Source organism: Pichia kudriavzevii, chromosome 3 (genome assembly GCF_003054445.1).
Source record: "Pichia kudriavzevii chromosome 3, complete sequence".
NCBI classification, from domain to species: Eukaryota; Fungi; Ascomycota; class Pichiomycetes; order Pichiales; family Pichiaceae; genus Pichia; species Pichia kudriavzevii.
In genome coordinates this window covers 1,060,914-1,081,276 of record NC_042508.1, presented here as the reverse complement: position 1 = coordinate 1,081,276, position 20,363 = coordinate 1,060,914, and the positions used below count along the sequence as shown (strand labels likewise).

The 20,363-nt window shown below is 36.9% G+C and overlaps 9 protein-coding genes and 1 non-coding gene across 10 annotated transcripts; 4 read left to right on the top strand and 6 right to left on the bottom strand.

Annotated features, from left to right (window-relative positions):
- Positions 1–84: 84 nt before the first annotated feature.
- On the top strand, positions 85–3,231 carry C5L36_0C04970 (uncharacterized protein; the record flags this gene model as incomplete). Its single annotated transcript, XM_029466184.1, has 1 exon — positions 85–3,231. One exon carries the CDS (start codon positions 85–87, stop codon positions 3,229–3,231), a length of 3,147 nt encoding a protein of 1,048 aa, XP_029322044.1.
- A 188-nt stretch (positions 3,232–3,419) lies between these two features.
- C5L36_0C04960 (uncharacterized protein) lies at positions 3,420–4,067 on the bottom strand (the record flags this gene model as incomplete). The annotated part of the gene is made up of 1 exon (XM_029466183.1): positions 3,420–4,067. The coding sequence occupies one exon, from the start codon at positions 4,065–4,067 to the stop codon at positions 3,420–3,422; it is 648 nt and encodes a 215-aa protein (XP_029322043.1).
- Positions 4,068–4,364: 297 nt separating this feature from the next.
- C5L36_0C04950 (uncharacterized protein) lies at positions 4,365–4,865 on the top strand (the record flags this gene model as incomplete). Its single annotated transcript, XM_029466182.1, has 1 exon — positions 4,365–4,865. One exon carries the CDS (start codon positions 4,365–4,367, stop codon positions 4,863–4,865), a length of 501 nt encoding a protein of 166 aa, XP_029322042.1.
- A 253-nt stretch (positions 4,866–5,118) lies between these two features.
- On the bottom strand, positions 5,119–6,285 carry C5L36_0C04940 (uncharacterized protein; the record flags this gene model as incomplete). The annotated part of the gene is made up of 1 exon (XM_029466181.1): positions 5,119–6,285. The coding sequence occupies one exon, from the start codon at positions 6,283–6,285 to the stop codon at positions 5,119–5,121; it is 1,167 nt and encodes a 388-aa protein (XP_029322041.1).
- A 371-nt stretch (positions 6,286–6,656) lies between these two features.
- C5L36_0Ctrna6I lies at positions 6,657–6,730 on the bottom strand. Its single transcript has one exon. It is a non-coding gene; the product is annotated as a tRNA-Ile (tRNA).
- Positions 6,731–8,248: 1,518 nt separating this feature from the next.
- Positions 8,249–9,739, bottom strand: C5L36_0C04930 (uncharacterized protein; the record flags this gene model as incomplete). Its single annotated transcript, XM_029466180.1, has 1 exon — positions 8,249–9,739. One exon carries the CDS (start codon positions 9,737–9,739, stop codon positions 8,249–8,251), a length of 1,491 nt encoding a protein of 496 aa, XP_029322040.1.
- A 203-nt stretch (positions 9,740–9,942) lies between these two features.
- On the top strand, positions 9,943–11,007 carry C5L36_0C04920 (uncharacterized protein; the record flags this gene model as incomplete). The annotated part of the gene is made up of 1 exon (XM_029466179.1): positions 9,943–11,007. One exon carries the CDS (start codon positions 9,943–9,945, stop codon positions 11,005–11,007), a length of 1,065 nt encoding a protein of 354 aa, XP_029322039.1.
- Positions 11,008–11,169: 162 nt separating this feature from the next.
- Positions 11,170–14,481, bottom strand: C5L36_0C04910 (uncharacterized protein; the record flags this gene model as incomplete). Its single annotated transcript, XM_029466178.1, has 1 exon — positions 11,170–14,481. The coding sequence occupies one exon, from the start codon at positions 14,479–14,481 to the stop codon at positions 11,170–11,172; it is 3,312 nt and encodes a 1,103-aa protein (XP_029322038.1).
- Positions 14,482–14,790: 309 nt separating this feature from the next.
- Positions 14,791–16,323, top strand: C5L36_0C04900 (uncharacterized protein; the record flags this gene model as incomplete). Its single annotated transcript, XM_029466177.1, has 1 exon — positions 14,791–16,323. The coding sequence occupies one exon, from the start codon at positions 14,791–14,793 to the stop codon at positions 16,321–16,323; it is 1,533 nt and encodes a 510-aa protein (XP_029322037.1).
- Positions 16,324–16,472: 149 nt separating this feature from the next.
- C5L36_0C04890 (uncharacterized protein) lies at positions 16,473–19,592 on the bottom strand (the record flags this gene model as incomplete). Its single annotated transcript, XM_029466176.1, has 1 exon — positions 16,473–19,592. The coding sequence occupies one exon, from the start codon at positions 19,590–19,592 to the stop codon at positions 16,473–16,475; it is 3,120 nt and encodes a 1,039-aa protein (XP_029322036.1).
- Positions 19,593–20,363: the final 771 nt, after the last annotated feature.

Sequence of the window (20,363 nt, the reverse complement as noted above, 5' to 3'; positions counted from 1 at the left end):
GAAGGGGCGACCATAGCAGTTCATCAGAAAAATAATGGTTGGGATAGGAATATAGTAAATCTTTCCGATAGTAACACCAAGAACATGCCGCTTTCTGATAAACCCAGCAGGGAGGAGACCCGGCTGCAAGAAGATAAAAAGCGGACCAAGTATTGGAAAAAATGGGGCACCTACGTTGCCGAGAGAACTTGGGGTGTTCCAAGAGAGGATTACACAGATGAAGGTGATGCCTGGCAATTTGACTTTGAGACGGCAAAGAGTAGAGTTTTTCGTTGGAATGAACAAGGGTTGGCTGGTGTTTGTGATACTCATCAATTATTCAATACAACCATGGCACTCTGGAATGAAAATGATGATATTTTGAAGGAAAGTTTGTTTGGTTTACCTGGTGGTGCGTCGAGTAAAAGCGGGAATCATGGTGAGGACGTGAAGGAGTTGTACTACTATCTCGATAATACACCAACACACTCCTATGCTAAATTTCTATATAAATATCCAATTTCAAAGTTCCCCTATGAGAAACTCTATGAGGAAAATGCAAAAAGAAGCAAACAAGAAGATGAATTTGAAATTACGGATACAGGAGTTTTTGAGAACAACAACTATTTTGATGTTTATTTTGAGATGGCTAAGGATGGGGACGATCCAGAAGAGCTCAACTTTAGGATCACTGCTTACAATAGATCCAACGCTCCTGCTCCATTGCACATAATTCCACAATTCTTTTTCAGAAACACGTGGTCCTGGAACTTGGAATCTGAGGCTGATAAAGAAAAACCCACAATGTACAAGGAAACAGAAAACACCATCAGGATGAAGCATTATAAGTTGGGAGAAAGAAAAATTATCTTTGCCCCTTCTCCGGGGTATGAGGGTTCTGCTGACGATGTTGAGCCCAAGCTATTATTTTCTGAAAACGAAACCAACTTCAAAAGACTTTACAATGTGGAGAATAAAAGTCTTTATTGTAAAGATGGTTTCCATGATTTCATTGTTGATGAAGTTAATGGGGCTGTAAATCCGGAAAATTATGGAACCAAGGCTTGTGCATGGTTTGTGTTTGATGAAAATGGAGGTGTCCCTCCCGGAGATTACGTAACAATCAGGTATAAATTAACGAAGGATTTATCTAACACTTACTTGGATGAAGAACTTCTTGATTACGTTATTGCTTCAAGGGTCAAGGAAGCGGATGAGTTTTACTGGAACGTTTCTCCCTTGCCTATTCCTCCTCAGTTGAGGAACGTTCAAAGACAAGCATTTGCCGGATTATTATGGACAAAGCAATTTTATCATTTTGTTCATGAGTATTGGTATAAAGGTGACCCTGATTCGGAATTGCCTCCAACAGAAGGTAGAGCAAACAATAGAAATAAAGAATGGAAAAATTTATATAATGAGAATATTTTATCAATGCCTGATAACTTTGAATACCCGTTCTATTGTTCATGGGATACTGCTTTTCATACAATTCCATTGGCAATGATTGATCCAGAGTTTGCGAAAAATCAATTGGATGTTTTAACCAGAGAATGGTACATGTCACCTCAAGGTCAAATTCCCGCCTATGAATGGAATTTTTCCGATACTAATCCTCCCGTTCAAGCATGGGCGGCCTTTAGGACTTATAAAATTGAGAAAAAGAATTGGGGCACCCAAGATAGATTCTTTTTAGAAAGGGTATTTCAAAAGTTAATGCTTAATTTCACGTGGTGGGTAAATAGAAAAGATGTTAATGGAAATGGCATTTTTGAGGGAGGATTTTTGGGACTTGATAATATTAGTGTGTTTAATAGATCTGAGCCACCTCATGGTGTTCGTTTATTGCAGGCAGATGCTTCTGGCTGGATTGCTTGGTACTCATTAACTATGATGAACATTGCGTTAGAATTAGCCAAGGAGAACCCGGTCTATGAAGATATTGCATCGAAATTTTTTGAGCATTACCTACTAATTGCCGATGCAATGACATTTTTGAACAAATCGGAGAAGAACTGCTCTCCAACATCAGACTCTTTATGGGACAATGATGACCAGTTTTTCTATGACAAGATATTATGGGAGGATGACTCTCTTACTCCAATTAAAGTTAGATCTTTAGTTGGTTTAATTCCCTTGTTTGCTACAACGACCATCGAACCGGAAGTTCTCAACAGGTTCCCCTCTTTCAAAAAGAGGTTGGAATGGTTAATTAGAAACAAAAACTACTTATTTAAGAGACATATTGCATCGATGGATGCTAAGGGTGATTGTGATAGGTTGCTGCTTTCCTTGGTTAATAAGGAAAGGCTTGTATCAATCTTAGAAAAGATGTTTGATGAGACAGAGTTTTTGTCTGACTACGGTATTCGGTCACTTTCCAAATATCATGAAGAACACCCTGTTAGTATGCATATTAACGGTGAGGATTTTTATCTTTCATATATACCTGGAGAATCAGACTCTGGTATGTTTGGTGGTAATTCTAACTGGAGAGGCCCTATTTGGTTCCCAATGAACTTCTTACTTATTGAATCCTTAGTCAAGTTCTTCTTATACTACGGATCATCTTTGAAAATAGAAATGCCAGTTGGCAGTGGAGACTACTTAAATTTAGGTCAGGCAGCGGAGGAAATTCAGCAACGTTTAATTCATCTGTTTATGCCCAATAAAGAGGGTTACCGTGCGTATCACGGTAGACCATGTGATACCCTTGATAATGAAGACGAAATTGAATTAAATGAGGATCAAATTAGGCATAATGAAATCCTTGAAAAGTTGAATAAAGATGAATATTTCAAAGATCTACTAAACTTTTATGAATATTTTGACGGTGATACTGGAAGAGGTTTAGGTGCAAAATGGCAATGCGGATGGACCGCACTAGTGGCTAGAATGATACAAGACGTTGGTGTGATCTGCAGAGAACCAAACGCGCCATTTAGAAGAAGGTCCTTCTATGATGCAAACGAAATCCAAAACTATGAACCTGCACCACAACCATATGCTTTATTTGGTCGTAGAAAGTCAGGTAAATCATTGTTCAATTTGGCTGCTGCCCATCTAGAATTTGATGAAGAGGAAAAGGGAATCCATCAAGTGCCTGGTTTGAGCAGGCGTTCTTCGGTGAAAACCATGGAATCTCAAGAATCACAAAATGAAGATTTTTTGAAGTCTGTAAAGGATGCAATGGCAAAGTACCAAATATCAGACGAAGTTAATATACATGCTGGTGAATATGAAACTAACTGAGCAACATATGCATGTTGAAATTGCAAGCGATTGATTTTTAAATTATTTTAGCGTTATTTTTCTAGGGTTATAATATTCTTTATTTACTACGATTTAGTTGAAATCATATACTATGTTTTAAAATAACAAAGCGTCTAAAAAAAATTATGGAACAAATATAAATGCAGCATGAAAAAACAGCTTTGGCGTTAGCTAATTTTATTGTAGAGAACAAGTAAAATCAAAAGTACCAAAATGACAATAATACCATATGTAATCAGCTTATTTGTCGCCATTCTTCTGGTCATTGACTTGAGAGTTCTTAAAGACCTATCAACATAAGTATCTGCTTCACTCAATGTATCTCTGGCATTCAATATCTGGTCTCTCTGGGATCTAAGGTTGTTTAAAATCGAACTACCGACTGTCTCAGATTCCCTTGCCGTTCTGGTTGCGTCTTCTAGTCTTTGGGAAGATCGCTCAATGGTTGCATTTGTATTCAACAGTTTTTGTCTCTGATTGGAATCAACATCTCCATTGTGTGAGCCACCGAGCAATTGCCTTCTATCCTTGTCATCCATTAGATTCTTTAAATCTTTCTTTATTCTATCAATGTCATTACGGTAAGTACGTACCTTGGCATTATAGCTTGAACGCTGATGAGTAGCAATCTGCTGTACCTCTAATGACATGGAATCCAGTAGGTCCAAGCAATCATCGATTGAAGATTCAATTGACTTCATCAACTCAACCCGGCGACTCTCATCGTCCAGCCCATAAACCTGTTCTATTTTCGATTGTGCGTCAGAATACTCAATTTTAAAATCTCTCTCGTATCCATTGAATAATTCAGACATTGTATACTCAAAGCTTTTTTCTACCTTGTTGTTTGGGTTTGCCTTCCTGATAACAATGAAGTTAGACAGCCAATTCCTATCTTACAATTTTGATTGAGAAAAATCCAAAATCTTTCCCTCGGTGATTTTGCCTAATTTGATTGACCAGAGTTCGAGCATGGAAACTTATTCATTTTTTAATTGAATCATCTTTGGAAGAAACGTTTGTAATCAGTTTAAGACGACATTCCACAGGGAAGCACAAACTATTTGTTGCCTTTTAAAAGAAAAACTTGTTGATTAGAGGTTTTGTTTGATATGTTCAAAAACTTAGCTCATACTGGAAAGTTTGCCCTCAATAGGGCCCTCACGAGAAGGTCAGCACCTTCCATGTTGAAAAGCGGAGAACTAATCAGATCTTTCCAAAGTTCAGCAGTTAGTTTTCATGGCCATATTAAGAAACCTAAACCTGGTGAGGAATTGCATATTACTTTTATCACCAAGGAAGGGGAAATGAAAACGTTTGAAGTCGCTGAAGGGGATAACTTATTGGATATTGCACAAGCCAATCATTTGGATGTTGAAGGAGCTTGTGGTGGCTCTTGTGCATGTTCCACCTGCCATATGATCATAGATCCCGCATATTACGATAAGATTCCTGAACCTGACGATGATGAAAATGATATGTTGGATCTAGCTTTCGATTTAACAGAAACCTCTAGATTGGGCTGTCAAGTAGTCATGACCAAAGATCTAGATGGTATCAGAATTGCCTTACCTACAATGACTCGTAATCTGATCAATAAAGACATGAACTAATATATGCATATTCTTCCTGTGTGAAAATATCATCCTGTACAAATATTTACTTTAGTTTTTACCAAATTCTTGTTGACATTACATAGATACATTTTTTTAATTGTGTACATCTAATAATCACAATACCCGTGCAACCGTTCCAAACTAAACTTTTAAAACGGCTTAGTCTGTACAACCTCAGAGTGAAAGAAAATTACTTAAAAATATGGTTTAATCGTAAAAAAAAGGAGAGAATAAGTGTATAGTATACTAATTACTTAGCTGCTTCAATCTCTCTGTTGAGTCTTGAAAGCTCATCTTGCTTAGACTGTAGATACTGTTCTAACTGTTGCACTTGTATTTCGATGGAGTTGATATTACTAATAGCAGAGTCTAGATTTACCCCTCCTCCATGTTTACTGTCCATTTGTTTTACTTGTTCTTCTTTGTACTTTAATAACTGCTCAAACTCATGCTTCACTAAAGCTAAATGATTGTCTTTACCCTTGTTGTTTTTTTCCATTTCGGCCTTCTCCAACAATTGCTCGAGGTCTTCAAGCTCCCTTCTTAATTTAACTTCCTCCCAATCTGTTCCTTTTGTCTCGGAAAAATCAGTACCGTTTGACACGAGCGGACTTTTAGATGCACCCAATTTATTGAGATAGCCAGATGCAAAAGAATCTTCCCTTTTTGTATCTGAGTTAAATGCGGGTTGAGATATGTTCCCCTGTTGAGACTGGGGATCATAGTCAGGTATTTCTTTTGAAAAAGTAGCTCTGAGGGAAGCAGGAATTGATCTTGGAACTCTTTTACCATTTGATCTTTGATTTAGAATATGTAAAAACACTAAACATTGATCCTTATCAATTGTTTCGGATTGTTTTGGATTAACCATATTCCAAGCATAACTGATATCTGTTAATGGAACCTTAGATAACGATTTGTATAAATCATCTAAAGAGCTAAACTTTATTCTACCATAATTATCACAAGATGAATTGTATACATCCTCATAAGTGGATTTATCAGTGGGTGATATGTACCAATCAAAATCAGAATCCAGTGTATATTCTTCATCAGTGTCACTTTCACTACCAGCATTCACATTATTCATCCTAGTTGAAACAGCTTCCTCGGCATCCAACAAATGGCGCTTGGAACCTGGGATTAACCAAGATGGTAAGTTTGATGGCACATTTGTTGTATTACCATTTACTAAATCAAAAATTAACCTCATGGCAATGCAAAATTCCTCAAAGTCTAAGCTCCCATCAGCATCTATATCTGCCAGATCCCAAATTTTCGTTAATTTATCTTGCTCAAGACGTGAGTTCTTGAAAACAGGTGCAAGTTTCTCCCCGTTAAGTTTGTTGTCTTGAGGCTTTAAACCTCTAAAAATTTCCCAGTACTTTTTGATCTCCCATTGTTCGAGTTTTGGCATAGTGGCAATAATATTAATGACTATACAGTTTATAGTATCGTAAACCTTTAGTATTTGCTATTGTTCCTGGATACTGAAACCACTAAGGAAGACCAAACTTTTGTTTTTACCCATTTAGTACAACCGAATCTAAAATGGAGAACTAAAAGACAGCTCGCGAGGTTACGTATCTAAACTTCAAAAATATTCAAATTAATCACATTGTTACACAAAAGGGGAACCTCCAGAAACTCGTAAGACTGCAAGCTCTGGATGTATGCTTCAGAGAATCATAAGGAGTTAGTATTTGTCGGAATATTTTGTTATATTGGGGGGTTGCAAAAAAATACGGTGTAAAAAAAGGCAGAAGACCTTAAACTAAAAACAATAAATGGTCCCTAGCAGGATCGAACTGCTGATCTTGGCGTTATTAGCACCACGCCTTAACCAACTGGGCCAAGGGACCTTTTTATGTCTTTAATATTTTAGTCATTTACACGTATGAACTTTTAGAACCCTCACAAAAAATAGGGAAAAATATTTTTTTTCAGCAAGAACAATAGAAATACAAAAATCAAATGATGATAGTTCTACAAAGCAACAACTTCGTCTTTTAATTCTACCTCAAGAGCTTTCACATGCCTTATTATAGTTACAACTAGATGTTGAAATAGGTAAGTAAAACATTAGCCATTAAAATAACAAAAACCCATATCAGTTTCAATGTTGCCAATCAGACTGACCTTGGTAACATATCAAAATCAGGAAATAGTTATTATCTAACCTAAATAGTTATCATCTAACCTAAATAGTTATGTTTACATTCCACATCTTAACAAAACATGCCTACATATGTGTATCCCACTGAGTACACCACTGCTATTACTATAAATGTCAAGTTATTTCTTTTTACTTAACTTGGTTCTCGTATGCTATTTTATATAGCTTTCTTTAACAACAGCTCAAGCAATAACTGTAATATGGATAATCAAAGTATAAATAATACGTGTCAACAAACATGAATTCTGGATACGTTTATTCAATAAAATTGTTTCTCTCAACTTTGCATTATTGATTCGTTAAAGCTGAATACCTTTTTTCCACCAGCTGTTGTGTTGCTTGTTCATAATACTATAGTCTTCAAAACCAACGGGATTTAGTCGGGTTTATTAGTTCCCATTTATGCCATAGCAATAAAAACAAGTCCAATGCCATTAACGATATTGTACTTTTATCGTTCCTTATAATGGTTTTTTTTAATATTCAGTTTGTTTTAGTTTTAATCTCTACTAAAAGTAGCTCTGTTTTGATACACGGTGGATATTTTCACACAATTTAGGTATAAATTTCCTTTTATAAAGGTGTATATAGTGGTCGAGAAATTGTAGAGAATGTTTCATTGTACTACTATAGCAATTGGTCGTCAATGTGTCTCAAAGGTTCACCCATTATAGACAACGCCCGATATTTCTGTCACAACAGGTGTGATAATTGCCTTTGATGCATACAAGAAAAATGTAATTCTGTTTAATTTTTTTCCCCATAATAGTTGTCCCTTTTATTCAAAGACCACAAGTTCTGTACATTAGAAAATGCCAACTGTGAATAGTTTGTGTCGTCCATGAAGCGCATAAAAAAAGACTTAGTCCCTATTTTCAAACCTTGAAGAAATACTATGTTTTCCAGGTTCTGTTAAGTAATCACACTGCCTTTATAAAGGTCAAAGTAATATCATTTTGAGAAACAAAAAAATATAGTAAATTGAGTGTACAAACCGTTTATAAGAAAAGCCTTTTATTTTGTAAAATTGGACCAACTTTTTAGAGAACCGACCAGCAGGTGCAACAGTTATAACCACGAAGTAATGAAAGTTATAATTTGAAGAGTTTAACTAGATAGGAAGAGACTCATGCAAAGAGTATAGTAGTGCAGAAGTATAATATTGTATCAAAACCTCACTGATTTGGCGCAATTCAACCAGTTCTTATTTTCCCCAACATAGTTCCACTAGCTTGTCCATTCTTACACTTTTATTCATCATTTTGATTAGCCAGGGATGCTCAAGCATCTGTCTCGGGGATGGTCGTTGTCTACCTTCTTTTGTTAGACAAACTTTAATAAAATCCTTAAAACCTCTTGACCATTTTATTCCTTCATCAGGTTCGTCTTCTAGTATTGGCTCAAACTCTAGAATGATAATAAGGAGGTCTAAGGGGCTTATGTGTAGGTCTGGTGAACTTTCTCTCACAAAGGGGAATTCGCCAAGCGCGCCCTCAAGCACAGTCAAACCAAGGGACCAGACATCACAACTGATAGTGTATGGCTCATTTTTAATTCTTTCAGGTGCCATATAAAATGACGTTCCGGTAAATGTGGTTGCCAATGAATTAACAACATCCCCTGAGACCCCAAAGTCACATAACTTTACGTTCCCCTTACTATCCAGAAGAATATTTTGAGGTTTGATGTCTCTATGCATCACTTTGTGTTCGTTTAAATACGCAAGACCTTTCAAGACGCTACTTGCTATGACTCCAAGAGGTTTTTCACTCAATCTACCGTCACGCTCTTTGAAAGCTTTATATATTGCATCCAGTGATCCTCCACCCATATATTCCATACATATATGAATGGAAGAGCTTGATTCATCAAGAAACGTCCCATAATATTTGACAATGTAATCAGAGTTGAATTTCCTGTTATAGTTGAGCTCCCTGACCATTTGCTTTTGGAATTCTGGTGAAGGATTAGTTGTTATAATTTTTAGTGCAAAAACTGCTGGGTTTTTCGTCAGAATTCGACATTTTTTCACTGAACCACCATTACCTTCACCCAAAACTTCCAATGTTTCAATCATTTTCTCCTCATGTAAAACCTTCCAGTCTTCTTCTGTTAGCATTTCTATACCCTTTGTTAATAGTGTGAACAAATGCTCATTTTGCTCTGTAGGGGTATTTGTATAAGAGTCAGTCAACTCATTAAAGGAATCACTGTTGTTTTCCCCATCATAATCATCGTCATCATTATTATCATTGTCGATATTCAAGCGATTCTTGAATGAAGTTATAAGGCTAGATTGATCTTGTGGACTTTGTTCATATAAGGTCGAGATAGAGGTAACGGTCAATGTAGTTGCAGCGCTGGGCAAACCATTGGTAATAGCTCCATTATTATTGACATTATTATTATTATTGCCATTGTGTAGGTCATCACTGAAATTTAGAGTTAATTTGTTCATTTTTTTATCTTTCTGCATTATACTTGGACTTTTTTTGAGTTGTTTTGGCATGGGAGGCAATGACGGAATAGTCGGATGTGCAAATAAGTTCAATACCGGAACTTGAGGTTCTTCAAGCGGTATATTCATGCTCAATTTCGGGGCAGGTTTCTTACGATCACCTCGTGCCAGCCTTAGCCTTGGTAAGGAATGTGAAATCTTCTCATTATCAGCACCGTTCTTCTGCGTTTGAAACATTATCACTGTGATGTCCGGGAAGGATAAAAGCGGAAAAGATGAATAAATAGAAGTAAACTTGGCGAATTCAAGCTCGAATCAAAAAGGGGAGGGAGCTCATTTTCATGTTTGTGAAAAATTGATCTGAACACGATTTGCTTCTACAAGGAATTGTTTTTTTAGATGAAATACTGATTCCTTCCTGGAGATCCAGAGCATATACGATGTCCACATTTAATCCGGATCAACTTGATTATGTGAATCCCAATTCTGAGCGCAGAGTTTGTTTGATTACAGGAGGAAACAGTGGGATCGGATTCTATACTGTTCTACATTTATATTTACATGGATACACCGTGTACCTTGCCGGAAGGAACAAATTGAGAGTAACAACGGCCATCAGTGCCATAGAAAAAGAGGCATTAGAAAGAAGATCTAAATATTCTACAGCACAGTTAAATGCAAGACATCTAGGAAGTTTGCATCATCTTTCATTAGACTTGCTTTCACTAGATTCCGTCGAAGCGGCCACTAAGGAGTTCAAACAGTTAGAGAAAGCTTTACATCTATTAATATTGAATGCTGGAATAATGGCAGTACCATACGAGAAAACGAAAGACGGATTTGAAATTCAATTACAAACAAGTTACGTTTCTCATTTCCTCTTAACTGATAGATTGATTGATCTAATGACTTCCGAAGAAAGTGATCAACAAGTTAGAAATGGTGTCTTGGGGGATCCAGCTTCAGTGAAAAATAGAACCGGGTCTATTATTCGTGATCCTAGAATAATTTTTCTTTCGTCAATTGGTCATTGGTTTGCTTTTTTCCCCTTCAAGCTCGACTGGCAGTACAACTATTGGCCAAATATGATTTTCACTTTATTCAGATATGGAATGGCAAAATGTGCTGGCATTCAATTCATGAAATCTTTGGCTATTCGTCATCCTTCGGTTCTCTCTGTTTCTGTGCACCCAGGAATTGTCTTGAATACCAATCTATTTACCCATCTGACCACGCTTCCCCTGATCGGTACTATTTATTGGATTTTATTCAAGCTATTTGAATTGGTTATTGGTATCAGCAATGAAGAAGGATCATATTCGTCTGTTTACTGTGCTTTATCTTCTAATGTTAACCGGGATAAAGACAACGGTAAGTTTTACACGACATTTGGTGTTGAAAGCAATCCAAGTTACATCGCTAACAATCCATCACTTATTGATAAATCTTGGGCTTGGACGGTTCACCAACTCGATTCCAGAGGTCATAAAATTGATTCTTTGTGATGGAGTTTTCATTTCAACCTCTTTCTTTCCTAAATTTAAAACATAATTCTGCTAGGCGTTTTCAGAACTGCTTAAGGTTTAACATGTGTATAAAGGTTTTATAGAATCAAGAAAAAAAGGTAAGTTTCATCAGGAGATTAATATTGAAATAAATGTTATCCTCTATAAGTTTTTGAAAAGAACAGCTGGATGTCCAGGAACAGCGTTCTCAATAGATTTAACTTTTGGAGGAATATCAACATCAGAATCGTTGATGATATTCTTACCAGTAGAAGAGCCGTTGTTGAAAGCAATAATTTGAACTTCTGCTACATTAAGAACAGTTGGCGCTTTCTTTATGGACTCAACTGCTTGTCTCACAACGTCGAGTTCGTTGAACAATAGCTCTCTGTTGAAAACCTCCTCTGGTTTTTCGGTGGACAGCTGTTTCTTCAATTCGTTGATGAATGGCATAGCACGTTTCATGTCCTTACCATCAATCTGAGCCTTGACGGATTTCATATCATCAAACTTGCCTTCAGAATAAAGTTTCTTTGCAAGTTCAACATACTTCGCTTGCCATTGAGGGAAAGATGAACATACATAAACAGCCAAGGAACAGTCTGCGTCCTTATTAACTTCAGAGCTGCCTCCCTTCTTCTTCTTCAATGCGAAACCTTCAGCTTCTCTGATGGTTCTCTGTAAGTTTCTGGTGTAGGATAAAGCAGCAGACAATTCATTAGATACAGCAGCTTCTGGAACAGGCCACTTAGCGTGATGAATAGAACCCTTACCGAGCAACTCTCTGTAAACGTAATCGCAGAAATGTGGTGCAATTGGAGATAATAATAAAACCTGTGTTTCAATGTACTTGAACACAAGATCCTTATGTAAACCTGCACCTGTTGAGAGAGAAATTTCTCTGTAGAAGTCTCTTGCATACTGGTAGTCGAACAAACCAGTCTTTAATGCAGCCTTATAGTAGGTGATTTCATAGTTCTTATAAGTCTCTTCAATCAATTGATTCATTTCATTATCAAACGCTCTGTCAAAGAAGTTGTATGCTCCATCTCTTAAAGTGTCCTTATTCTTAACCATTTCTTCAAACCATTCCTTTAGGTTAAAAAGTCTCAAAATGGCAGCATTTGCATTGGTTTCATCAAAGTTGGCGTCTTCAACAGTATCACCAGCATCAGCAAGAGCAATTCTGGTTGCATCGGCACCAAATTTATTGACCAATTGTTCCAAGGTGTAGAAATTACCGGTAGATTTGGACATCTTTGCGTTGTTTAACATTAAATGTCCGTTACATCTGATACCAGCAGGCCAGAACTCTTTCTTGAATAACGCAACGTTACAGTAAATGTAGAAAGTCAAATGATTTGGAATTAGATCTTTACCAGAAATAGATTCATCTAAAGGATAATAAAACTCAAACTCTCTTCTCATAACATCTAGTTTTTCCTTTGGAACTGGAATATTCTCAACTGAATCGCCTCTACAGAAAATGTAATCAAATGCTTCATCAGTCAAATCTTCTGGTTTAACACCAAGAGGTCCAATTTCTTGACCGTTGAAGTCCTTATGTAGAAGATGACAAATAGTGTAGAATGCTTGGTAGACAGTAGAATCGGATAAAGATTCAACTAAATATTTATCATCCCATGGAATTTTAGTGCCCAAACCGTAACTTCTCGAAAGCGCCCAGTTCTTTAACCAATCAAAAACACCTTCAAAGGCATTCTTAGTTTCATTATGGAAAGTTCTCATTCTTGCTAAACATTCTAGGGCTTGTTCCTTCCAGTTTTCTTCACCGTAGTCGGTGTACCATTGATCTTCTAAGGAAACAATACATGAGTCACCGGATCTAGACATCACAACGTTTTCAGGCTCATTATAGATAAATGCTTCGCCGGAAGCAACCAAATCGGACTTAACTTTTGGTTTTGCAACTTCAACCTTTTCACCCTTGTATTTACCAATAATCATAGTACCGTTATAGAAACCTTCCTTGTAGGCCAATTCCTTTGCTTGAGCTAATTGGTTAGCATCCTTAGGTGAATTAATCTTCAATTCCTTAACTAGATATTCAGCACACTTATCACCATATTTTTCAGTGTTAACAATGGCAACCGGTTCTTCAATAACCCACTCTTTCTCAATCTTGTAATATTCTGGTTTGTTGAACAAATCTCTAGTAGTGACAAAATCATCTGGTGAATCAGATGGAACACAGGTAACAACACCTGTACCCTTGTTTTCTAAGATGGTTTCCATAGGCAAGACCCTCAAAATTTCATGAACAGCTAATGGTGCATGAATCTTTGAACCAACAAGCAACGATCCATTTACCTTAGCAGAAGATGTATAATCACCTCTGACCGGTGTCAAATCTTGGTAAGCCATATTCTTGAAGGCTCTTTCCGTACAAATGTAATATTCGTCTTCAGAAGCCTTGAAAACACCATAGTTAATCTTAGGCGAAACAAAACAACAGGTTTGTCCGTACATAGTTTCTGGTCTCAAAGTTGCAGCAACTAGGTAAACCTTCTTACCTTCCAAATCAAAATTCTCAGATTTGAAATGTTCTAATGCCTTGTCGGTGAACTCGGTCACTTGGATTTTGATCGCAGTGTATTCTTGAGGTAAAACACCTTCACCAGACTGTCTATCGTGATCCATACAAGCTTGTCCATCTTTGACAGAATAAATGGTATATCTCTTACCAAACTTGATTTTACCCAATTCCCTCAATCTATTCATTTGCCATCTAATAAATGCGTCATAATATGGATTCATGTCAGTAGTAATCATAGATCTTCTCCAATCGACTTTACCACCTAATAATTTAACGTGTTTTTCAACTAAAGGTGGAAAGAATTCTAGCCAGTGATAAGGATCTTGGAATTTTTTAATGTCATCAAGTGGAATACCTAATTGTTGCATAATTTCAAATTGGTACTTTGCCCTACCGGTTTTTTGAGCAACCTTGGATTTCTTGGCAGAAAATTTGGTTGGATCAGTTTTCACTTTATCATCCTTTTTTGGTTCCTCAACTTCTTCCTCAGCTTCCGCAGGGACGCCAGAAAAATCCTCACCAAACAATTCAATTTCTCTCTTAAGTTTATCTGCAGCTGCACAGATAGGCATACCAGTACAGTGGAAACCTAGGGCAAATAATGCGTTTTTATTTCTTAATCTCTCAAAACCAATGGTGAATTCTGCCTTAGAGTAGGTGAAAACGTGACCTGCGTGCAAGACCCCATTCATGTAAGGATAAGCCATCGATGCAAAATATTTAGGAAATTTTTCATGTAGCTCATCAGTTGGTGTACCATAAGCAATGTCTTCGTTGGTTGGTGCGTTAACTTCAAAAGGTTTTTCCACTTCCCAAAGGGCTTGGTACTTCTTTTCAATTTCAGTCAAGGCATCTCTACGAGATGTGTTTTCCATCACCACGGCCTTTTGACCTTCCGAAGCGACTGTAGAGCTCATTTTGACGGTGTATCTTGTCTATCGATAAAGGAATTCACCTCTATCAAAGTTATGAATCAGTCATCCTAAAGTGAAAAATTTAAAAAGTCTCGAAGAAAATTTGAAAACTCTAAGAAAAAACTGGAAAAAGACGAAAATACCGGATTAGGAAAGGAAAAGACTAGAGAAAATAACCAACCCCTCAATCGATAAATATAAAGGATTGACAGATCCTCTCCTGAGGTACAATATCTCAATTTGACTCCTGCGAGTTGCTCTTTATTTTGTTTCTATGGTTGATATAAATTAATAAGAACATTTGGTAGAATCATGGGGTCCCTTACATTTTTAACCGATGCTGTATCTGCAATCAAGAAAAGCGTGTCCGATAATTTACCCCTTATGCTGTACATCTCTGACCACGCCTCGGAAACCATCGGGGACAATCCAACGGACAATAATAACAAAGACGAATATATTACTAGAGTTATAATAGATAACAAACATTTGTCCGAAGAATGTATTAGTTGCATTTCAGAAAAATTCATCAGGTTGAAAATTATCAAAGGTTCAACAGATTACCTCAATTTGCTTGCAATAATGCCTCTTTTTGATAAAGTGGTTGTTCCATGTTTATTTTTCATATACTCTGGCCAAGTAATTGACGCTTTCCCACAAGATATTGACCCTATAAAAGTGGAAGGTAAAATTATGGGTCTCCTTGATAAAATCTCAAAACAAAGCGCAACTTTGACATCATCTTCAACACCGGCGCCACCAGGAGCTAGAGTGCCAACAACAACAAATGTGTCATCGCCACCTCCAGAGGTAGACCAATCTATCCGGAGCTCAAACTCGATGTTCTACTCTACTTCTAATACTACTTCACAAGAAGCAAGTAGTGGTTCTAATAATCCATCAAAAAGTAATGCCAAGTCTTTAAAGGAAGAAGCGGCAGAACTTGCAGCACTTAAATATAGGGAGTCCCTATTAAAGCAAAGACAGCAAGCAATGGAAGATCGACAACGTATCCTGCATCTTCTTGAGCAAGATAGAAGGGAAAACAAACCAACTGAAAATGTTACAAAGCAGCTCGAAGTTCATGAGAATATTCATAACGTGAAGCTACAGAATAGGGAAAAGTATACAATCCAACTTAAATTACTAGATGGAAGTACTAAACGTGTGAATTTTAAGGCAAATGATCGGCTATTAGATGTACGAAGTTACATTCTTAAGGAGCTTCCTGAGTATAATTCTTTCCCATTTTATTTTTTCAAAAACATAGATAGAATTACCTATGGCGATGCAGAGGAACTGCAATCTTTGAAATCTCTAAATCTAAACATGTCGACACTAATAATCAAGCCAATGGATCCTGAAGATATTCCAAAGGCTAACATCACTAATGAGTATCCCAATACATCATCATTTGGATGGTTCAAAAGTAAAATTTACTCGTTCCTATGGCCTGAATCAAATCCGGCAGCAAGTGAGACCGATAATGAAAGCGATAAAGGTTTAGTTTACCACACACCACCTAGTCACACTCCATGCCATGATTCAAATTCCTCTCTAAGGCCGGTGTTGAGTAGTTTTAATCTTTATGGGTCTCAGTCCTTCCTGTCTTCTTCTTCCATTGATCTTGTTCAGGAATCTAATTCCATACCGCCTGCATCATCAACGTCGTCCCAATCTCTGCCACAAGCGCCAACAGCGATAACATCATCACCATCGCCGCCAGCACATTCATCCGAAGCCTGTATAAAAAAATCCAAAAACAAGCCTGACAAAAAGAAAGATGAAAACAACGTGGATAATGGTAATTCTGTATCCATACATGTCCCCGAAGATCAAAACTAGTTATGTAACTCTCTTTTTGTTTAAATATTGTAATTTTGGTTATGCATTAAAAAAGCAGTTAAAAATGGAGAAAAGAGTCATCTAAACGTGACATATAAATAAAGTAGATAGATATACATAAATAAGGTGAATAAATAAAATCAGTACAGTTAGAAACCATTGACATCGTAGTTAAAATTGTAAGTTAATGAAGATGGATCTTGAAATTCCTCAAACATCATTGAATAAATATCGTTTAGTAGTTCTTCCTTATTCAAGGAACCAGCAGGATCAATATCCATCGGCACCGAAGAAACCGTTGATAGATTAGAGTCTAGAATTCTATCTGCAGAGGTGGTCGAAGCTGGTTCGTTTGAAGAATTAGCAGTATTTGATGGGGTATACATAGGACTTGTTGTCACCATCAGGTTATCCGCCATCCGTTGGATATTCGACAAATATGCATTGGTTGTTTCTTCTGAAGGTTTTTCATCCTTGACTTTCATAAAACCGCTAAACATATCGTCATTATGTTGAATGTTGTTAGTCTTTGTGGTAGATGAGACGGGTACAGGTGCAGTTTTTGAAGTTGAGTTGGTAGTCGTTCCATTCAGTGAAGAATCTGATGGCACTGCCGACATTGTCAATGCAGAATTTAATGATAGGTGTGAAATATTCTTACAATCATTATTGAATTTTTTCTCCATCAAAGACGGAGAAATAGTTGGAATTGATTTGTAACCACTGCTAAAATTTGAGAGTGGGGATTTTGGTGGTTCCGGCTTAGGGTTGAACACTTTTGGCAAAGAGGATGTGGAGGAAGATCTTGATGATGGTGAAAAAAGCGAATTGTACTGCTTCCTCTTAGCGGTACCAAAATCAAAGATCATATCATCGGAAATTTGCTTCATCAGAGGATTGACAGTACGCTTTTGTCCAATAATAGTGTTACTCATATCTGTATCAGTTGAAGTTCTAATTAAGTCATTAAGCTCAAAATTGTTCAGCTTAAGCATGGCATTATGTCGTCTCAAAATATCATCAATTAATTGAATCAATTTGAAGCATGCGGAGTTAGAGGTAGCTAACATTGCCAACGCACGTTTACCCTTAATAATATCAGACCACCAATCACGGTTGTGTTTTGACTTTGGATTTGAACATTGACATGATAGTGGGATTAGAATTGCCTGGAACAAGAAATATGTTGTGTACCAACTTGACAAAGCATTTATAGGAGTTGACGATGCATTCAAGTATTCCATAATCGATTCGATTGTTTTAGTAGCAGCGTTTAAGCAAACCCTTCTAGCGTTTTTAGAATCTTCAGATAATGTTGATTCTTTTGATGAATTTTTCGAGCCTTTACCAGTTGAGATCAAAACAATTTTCTGCCAAATATATGGACGGAAAATTAATATTTGCAAGTTACTGATTCTCCATAACAATCGAGAACGAGACAACGTAAACCATTCTGGGACCGTTGATAAATCATCATTAAAGTATTTTTTCACAATTTGAGGAAAATCGTTATTAAAATAATCAGGTAAGCTACTCTGAAAATCTTGAAGCTTTTTATGCATCATATGACATTCAGCTAGTGAAGGTCTCTTCTGGGATATAATTTTCTCATAGAAAGGATCTGTTAAGATGCTCATTTTTGCCTGCTCAATTAACGCTGAGTAAATTGTTGGCTCATCTGACTCAGGTAATTTTTCATAACTCGAGAGAAAAGTAGAATCATTTAACAAAGCATCTAATTTCTCATCACTGATGTTTGTTGGTAATTTAACGTCAATATTTTCAGGATTCGGAATATGGGAAGGTCTACCAAAAGTGATTGCAGCACCTGCATCAAAAATGTAAAGGCACCACCAAATTCTACGTTTTATTTCTTGGTCATAGATAAAAGATTTCAGATCATCAATGTTCTTCTTTTTAGATTCGTTGATTTCGATTTGCTTGTAAAGACCAAGAGAAACAGCCATTGAAACAGCCAAGCCTAGATAATTCCAACCGGTATTTGGTTTATTTCTCTTTTGAGCGTAATTTGACAATAAGATTAATGAGATGACATAATCTATGTTACCAGATTCAAAAACCTGAGATAAGTGATGTTTTGCCAGTTTATAATAGAACAGATCATAATTGGTAGAGTCGCCGGAAACACACCAACTACCCAAGGCACATACAGTATAGTATAGGCACCACCAGGATGAATGGTCTTTTGGTAAGTTTTTCTCCATGTTACTTATAAAATGGGATTTATTAAGTAACGGATAAGACATGTGATAGGTCTTGAAGTAGGCATCTATGAAATCAATTTCTGTTTTTTTATCAGCTAAGTTTAGTTTTTGATTGCTGTTATTTGTATTTCTCAAATATTGATATTGGTATTGGCGTTGATTATGAAGTTGTTGTGTGTGAGGTTGGTGTTGATTTGGAATGTGATTGTGATGCTGTTGTTCTTGTGATTGTGTGTTCTCGTTTAGCTCATCTGCTTTCATTATACGCAAGAAGGTTGTGCTTGATCCTGCACCCAAGAATCCCGATTTGGATGTAGGGTTAGCGCCCATACCGTCTAAAGAATTGAACGAGGAAACATACGGTAAAGAAGATAGCTTTGTTGAAGAGGGAGCTGGGGTGACTAAATTGGATAGAGAAACTACCGAATTAGACTTGGAAAAAGATGATTTTGGAGAAGACTCAGGAGAGATTGCCTGGTAATCTTCAACATCGGTATTGGAATCTTCATCAAATTCAGTCCATTCAAAAACCGATTTTTCTGTATTATCAGTTAAATAACGTTCTGGCAATTTTGGTTGAGATTTCAAGCTTGAAGGGATCAATAGGGAGGTATTAAAATTTTTTACCACATTTTCCTTCAAAGTTGCAATACTATTATTATTATTATTGTTGTTTGTATTGCAACCATTATTATTGTTGCTGCTATTATTATTACTATTGTTTTTGCAACTGTTATTATTGTTATTGTGTGAGGAGTTTAGAGTAGTCGATGGATCACTAGAAGATTGGGCATGTTGAACTATCTTAATGATATCTTCTAGTGATTTATCAGGGATCAAATATTGTAAGACATTTTGAATCTGCTGTAATTCATTTTCCACCTGGGTAAGATGTGACCTCGTCAAGGGGGAGCGGATTGTCTTTGGGGAATAAACACAGTCCCATTTATGAGCAATACATTTGGAACAACGTGGTAGTTCTTTGGAACACTTAAGTTTGCGTTTTCGACAGGAATCACAGGCCTGTTCTATGTTAACACTCATTTATTTTGATGTAAAGCTGAAGGAAATAGGAATATCCGGATAAGTGAGGAGAAAAAATGACTAATTTATTCTCTGGGGATATAAATGAAGTAAAAAAAAGGGACACAACGAAACTCAAAAGAACAGCAAACAAGACTAGCAAGTATACTAAGTATACGGTATGGTGGGAAAATGAGGGAACGAAAGGGGAATAAAATGATTAAATAAGAACGCTAGAGAAGATATCGGGAAATGCATCTAATGCACACATGGTGAAATAATAATAAATTAATACATCAATAGAGTGGTTACAGACCGGTCTGTGAGGGTGAGAATGTTGCCACTTTCTCCGCGCATTGTTGGAGTTTTTCAGTTTTCTAACGTGGCATGGCAAAACGTAGTACGGCTTGGCATCACATGTCATGTTTTAAGTAGGAAAAATGTAAACGGCTTCCCTTTCTAGTGAGGAGACGCCTTTTTTTGCCCTGTGTATGCCATTGTTTACCTCTTTTACTAGCACCAGAGTTTTTCCAGGACCGGAAAAAATAGTGACCGGAGTCCGTCTAGGCACCAATCCAACCACAAACTCAGATAGAGGTTGTTGATCGGTTTTTCCGGGGTTTCCGGTAGAATCGGGCAAGTTACGACGTTGTTCCGTTTTCGTTTTTGATGCGGAGAATAAGGGAGAGCTCTATTCCAGAGTTATAGGATACCCCACTTTTTTTTTTTTTTTGTTTCTTTTACCAGCGTCCTCTATTAGCCACACGTAGTGAAAAACCGTGGTGGGATGAA